Below are 5,961 nucleotides of genomic sequence, written 5' to 3'. Positions count from 1 at the left end.
CCCCCCCCCCCCTGAACCGAATATTTCGCTGGCGAATCTTCCGCTAGTTTCAGTTCCATTCGATTTGCGTGCCAATATTGTTGGGCCAACGAAAGTTAATTTTGGGTTTGAAGGAATCACTGCCCTCAGCGTTCACCCCCCAAAGGCCCCCAACGAGACGCGTCCCGCCGACTAAAACATTAAATTTTGAGTATTTGTTCGCAATCTTGTTTCGCCCACTCAATCCCCACATTTTCCACCAAATTGGAAGGGAATAATTCAATAAAAGAAAAAAATCAAACAATTTAAGTTAATATTGCTTCGATAAAGAAAAATATAATTGCAATTGCATAATTTCAGTGAATTAATGGTTTGAATTAATCAGTCGAGTCCTGTTCCCCCTCTCAACTACTCAATTTGTTCTATTACTCCTTGTTTTCATTAATATCATTAAGTATAGCTGCACTCGTTGGACACACGATTCTCCCGCATTATCAACGCATTGTCCGCAGTTCACAGAAATAATGGGCTATCCTCGCACATCGGGGGCTCGTCGTGCGCATTTTCTTTACAATTTTTTGTAAACTACTTTGGAGATCATTGACGCTGTGACGTGCCCCACTGCGATAATAAACCCCATAATTCTCTTTCACAATTCACCTCTAAATAATTTAATAAATCCAGGTACTTTTTGACGGTATTTCTTTTACTCATCATAAACGCGATTGGATTGGCGGTACGCGTCTACGCTCGCATGCTTTATTATAAATTTTTTCGGGGAAAAAATACTTTGAGTTTTTAAATTCACGGACTCTTCGAGGCATGTCTCGTACGTTAAAGAATTTTGTATTTTATTTTGATAACTCATTCAATTTTTCATGGAATGGGATATTTTTTCTTTGTTTCGTTCACTCAATCAACGAATTTGTTTCTGATTGAAAATTGTTTATCATTCAGATGTTCAGATGATCTCAATTTTTTAGCTATTGGCTTTTTTTAATAAAAAAAACGTAGAATAATAATTACGAATTACTTTTTTCACTTGTGATTTCTACGAAGCCAATTTATTTTGTTTAAATAATGATGGGATTATTTATTAATTTTTTTAAATGTGAAACAAATGAAAAATATGAATATTTTGGGAATATTTAGCGGCTATTTGGATTAATAACGCAATTTTTTTAAAATAATTCGTAATTGTTGCTCTACACAAAAAATTACACTCGTTTTCAATAATCAATCGTTAACGTATGATAACTCAATAGCCGTGAAGTTGAAAACTCATTGCAGTTTCCCCTTAAACTGAAAACTGTCCCGATTAGTTTCATCACAAGTCACAAATTAAATCGTTAATTAATCGGCGATTCTGTTGCATATTGGCTGAGATAGATTGCGTATTCGTAAAAAAAGCACCATTTGACAATGGAAAAAGAGAAAATAAAGAATGAAAATATATTTCTGTGCAGAATCAGGTGTGAGCGTAGGCCACGACGGTTGTATACCGTTCAAGGAACGTCATCACGATTGATTACCGATAAAAAAAAAAACACATAATTCTCATATTTTAAATAAATTCAATCATCGTGTGACGTTCAGTTTGATTTCTTGGATTGTCAACGTTGTCCAGCTAGGCAGGCGATGTCAACTAGTCGATTGTGAGCGGTTATGGAAAAAAATTTGAGGAATAGTCGAGGCCTCAATACGTTACGAATAAAATTGACACTAAAATGTTTAACACCTCGACGTTATCCCTGGTCATTTGAAATTGCTCAGAACCGTGCATCCCCAGCCCGGGGGGAAAATTAATCGTTGAAAATCCGAGAATTTACTTCACATTGCCTACCTGATTATCACACAGGTGCGGCACGGATTTTATTTTATTTCTCATTGTTATTTCATGACAATCAAATCAAATGATGATGGACCTTGTGTTTGTTTTTGATAAAATTACATCTTTCGTCGGCTACACTGTTGGCATTCTTCTGAAATTTGGGTTTTAACTGCTCCTAAATTTTCAATTTGTCGAATTAACTTCAATTTAAGGATATTCAAGTAGCTTTTACGGTCTGGTGTAGATAACACTCTAGATTTACCCATTTTCAATCATCAAATCTGTCAATTAAATTGCATTGTGCATAGAATTATTATTTATTCAATATTCGTTGTTTATAAATTAATAATTGCAATTGTTTAAACTTTCGGGAATGAGTGAATATGAATTAATTTTTTACGATTTCAAACAAATGATTTTTATGGTGGGAAATTGTTTGTTTATAAATTATTTATAGGAAATGATCGTCGTTTTAAAAAATTGCAATTTTTCAACTATTTTATCAGTCTTCCTCCAACAGTAAACTTTTTATTTTTTTCAGATTTAAAAAATTTTCTAACTGCAAAGTTTGAACAATTAAATTGCGTGAAATTTGAAAAAAATCATGAATATTATTTTTGTAAATAACATTCGTTATTTATAAATAAATAATTGAAATGGTTTAAACTTTTGGAAATATTTTTTTTTAGGCATTAAATCGATTTCTGAAAAAATTCTGAATATGATTCAGAATATGAATATTTTACGATTCCCACGAAATAATATTTATCGTGGAAAATTAATTGTCTATAAATTATCTATAGAAAATATTGGTGACCTTAGAAAATTGCAATTTTTTAATTATTTCATCAACCTTCCTCCAAAATAAGAATTTGATTTTAAACCGTTAGAAAACTTTTTTTAATTGAAAAAAAATGTTTTCTAACGGCTCAAAATCGAGATTCGAATTCACACCTGCAAAGTTTAAACAATAAAAATCATTCCCGTTCATTAAATGCTTAAATTTGGGTTCAAATGGGTTCACACCCAAACTCCTTGGATATCCTTAATTATCCCTTCAGAATATCGAATTACCAGTGACATTCACTGTCACATGAATATCACCAGCCCCCCTGCCCCGATAAAAAGATCTCCAAATTTCCAGACTAATTACCACCAGTGTACTTCCCAAAGAACTTTGTGGCTTACTTGGTGATAAAACTCATGATATCAAAGAATTACAAGTAAAAAATAAACTTGAAACCGAGGTAAATGGTAATGGAGTGGCATGTAATTGACACGAGCCATGCTACTAACTCCCATTTGACGTGAAATAAATAAAACATTGCATCCTCAGCATCGACGCAGCGGACAAGTATCTCCGTAACACCGGGGTCATCCCGTATTACCCCGTGGCGCTGTGCATCGTTGTTCAGCAGTTCGTAATATCATCGTCGCGGGTAAAAAAGAAAAAAAAAAATTCATGGAGCACCATCTCGAGCCATTGCCACGAATAAATAGTCCATTCATTATTTATTTACCCTGGTGCGTAAGTGGATAAAAATCGATGAGATGGCTCAACGACGCCAGTATCGGGGGCTATGAACCAACGCACATCAATGATTCGTGGTTACTACTCGTATTACAACCATTTGTTGTTGTTGTATTTGTGCTAATTGAAGAGGTGACATGATGATCCTGCGTTGCGGTTGACGCAGTTACCGATACATTTGTACTTCTCAGGATATCATCAGCTGACAGTGGTGTTAATTTCCATCCAGGCATAAAGTCTAAGTCTAATTCAGGGCCAATATCAACATCAAGTAGCTCGTTGTTGTTGAGTGGATCAAGGGGCGATTGACTCGACAATGACAATACACTTCCCCAATTTATTGAACGGCTGTCATCGCTGTCACCAATACCCGAGTCAACATCCGTTTCACCAGACGACATTGGTGGCATTGGAAATGGTGTAAGTCTACCCTGCTCAGGTGGTTGTAATTGTGCCATTGGTGCTTGCACAACAGGCTCCATAGGTGGTGGACTTCTATCTCTCTCCATCTCTCTCTCAAGATGCCTCAGGGTATTGCATATCAGTACAGATCTATGCAAACTTGGATCAGGAAATTGACGATACCTAGCGAGTTTACACATTGATATATTAAGGACGGCTAGTCTACGTTGTCTATAACAAGCTCTACCACGTCTACACCAGCTTGATCTTGAGCCCTCGCAGCATCTCTCATTAGCACGGTAACTCGAGCCCAATTCCAAATAACTCTTTCCATTCTCCTCCCTTCGTATCGTTGGTGGTTCGTAATGATGTGGTGTACCCCACTGTGGCTGGGGTCTCGATAACTGATTGTAACCATTGCTACTGCTACGCTGATGATAATAATGCTGTGATGGATGATGCAACTGGGTTGCTGCAGGCGGTGAACTTGTCGTACCTTGGCATGGATTTGTTTGTAGACATTGGGAATTGACTTCCATATCGTAGTACGATGATGACGATTGATTAAGTTGCGGTGTGTAACTCTCCTCCATTGCCCACCAGCTGCCTTCTACTCTACCAAGTTTTGATGGGCTCTCACCCATGTCCATGTCGAATTCCATGCAGCCCACACCTCCCTCCAGTTTACGTTTACCTGCCGTGGCCTGCAGACCCATCATTGCACAACTCTGCAACACAAGTCATTTTGGTATTGTTAGGTACATTGATTTGTGGTGATGTGAAGGTATGGGGTATTTTGTTTGCGGTACATCGCTCTATATCATAAGAATCTGAATCGACTTTTGGTGATGAAAATTTGGTACTCGAAATTAACACTCAAAAATTCAGGGTCAAAATGAGGGTGGTGAGGGTCAGAATAAGGGTAACGAGGGTCAAAATGAGGGTCACAAGGGTCACATTAAAGGTCGTGAGGGTTAAATTAAAGGTCATGAGGGTCTGAATAAGGGTCAGGAAGGTAGATTAAGGGTCACGAGGCTCAAACTAAAGGTCATGAGGGTCTGAATAAGGGTCAGGAAGGCAAATTAACTTAACTTCTGGTGATGAAAATTTGGTACTCGAAATCAACACTCCAAAATTCAGGGTCAAAATGTGGGAGGTGAGGGTCAGAATAAGGGTAACGAGGGTCAAAATGAGGGTCACATTAAAGGTCGTGAGGGTTAAATTAAAGGTCATGAGGGTCTGAATAAGGGTCAGGAAGGTAGATTAAGGGTCACGAGGCTCAAACTAAAGGTCATGAGGGTCTGAATAAGGATCAGGAAGGCAGATCAACTTAACTTTTGGTGATGAAAATTTGGTACTCGAAATCAACACTCCAAAATTCAGGGTCAAAATGAGGGTGATGAGGGTCAGAATAAGGGTCACGAGGATCAGAATAGGGGTCACGAGGGTCAGAATGAGGATCACAAGGGTCACATTAAAGGTCGTGAGGGCTAAATTAAAAGTCATGAGGGTCTGAATAAAAGTCAGGAAGGTAGATTAAGGGTCACGAGGCTCAAACTAAAGGTCGTGAGGGTCTGAATAAGGGTCAGCAAGGCAGATTAAGGGTCACGAGGCTCAAACTAAAGGTCATGAGGGCCCGAATAAGGGTCACGAGGGCAGATTATAAAATAATTTTTTCCACGCGAATTTTTGAGATATCCATCGTCAAACATTCAATTTTTGTCTTTTTCAAGTTTTTGCCGTTTAAGGCTTGAAGTGATCGAATAACCCCCTGGCATAATGCAAACACTATCATTTTCTATTTTGTTATTTTACCCACAACCCCTAAGTTCCCAGTCTGCTACCTACAAATAACCTACAATCCGCGCAACATTTCCACATTGACACTCTTATCATGAATTTTTAATGCTCGTCTCATTCAAGTAAATCAATGCCGAGAATTGTCTCCACCAGAGCAACAGAAGGCCCGACAGACACCGTGACTCAGAGGGTCGGCTCGCTGATGATGAACACGCTCGAATAATGACGTCAGCCCCCCCCCCCTTCGCCCTCCCCCGATCAGCCCCATCAAAGAAGTCATCGTCGGAATGAACAGTCCCAGCAATGACAGAACTCCAACAGTAAGCATAAATTCAACGGGGTTGATTAGTCACTCCGAGTGGAGCCTATGCGGGTACATCAGCCATTACCCACCCACACCCTTGGGTAAGGACCCCCC

At 38.6% G+C, this 5,961-nt stretch overlaps 1 protein-coding gene across 1 annotated transcript in view; it reads right to left on the bottom strand.

Moving 5' to 3' along the window:
- Positions 1-3,388: 3,388 nt before the first annotated feature.
- Positions 3,389-5,961, bottom strand: part of LOC107037336 — a 45,240-nt gene continuing 42,667 nt past the window's right edge. The window contains exon 2 of the mRNA XM_015255847.1: positions 3,389-4,471. Within this exon, the coding sequence (XP_015111333.1) occupies positions 3,389-4,471 (1,083 nt within the window). The remainder of the gene's footprint in view (positions 4,472-5,961) is intronic.

This window comes from Diachasma alloeum, unplaced genomic scaffold, assembly GCF_001412515.2.
Source record: "Diachasma alloeum isolate Michigan unplaced genomic scaffold, Dall2.0 Dall_scaffold_00217, whole genome shotgun sequence".
NCBI classification, from domain to species: Eukaryota; Metazoa; Arthropoda; class Insecta; order Hymenoptera; family Braconidae; genus Diachasma; species Diachasma alloeum.
This window is presented reverse-complemented; position numbering and strand designations above follow the sequence as displayed.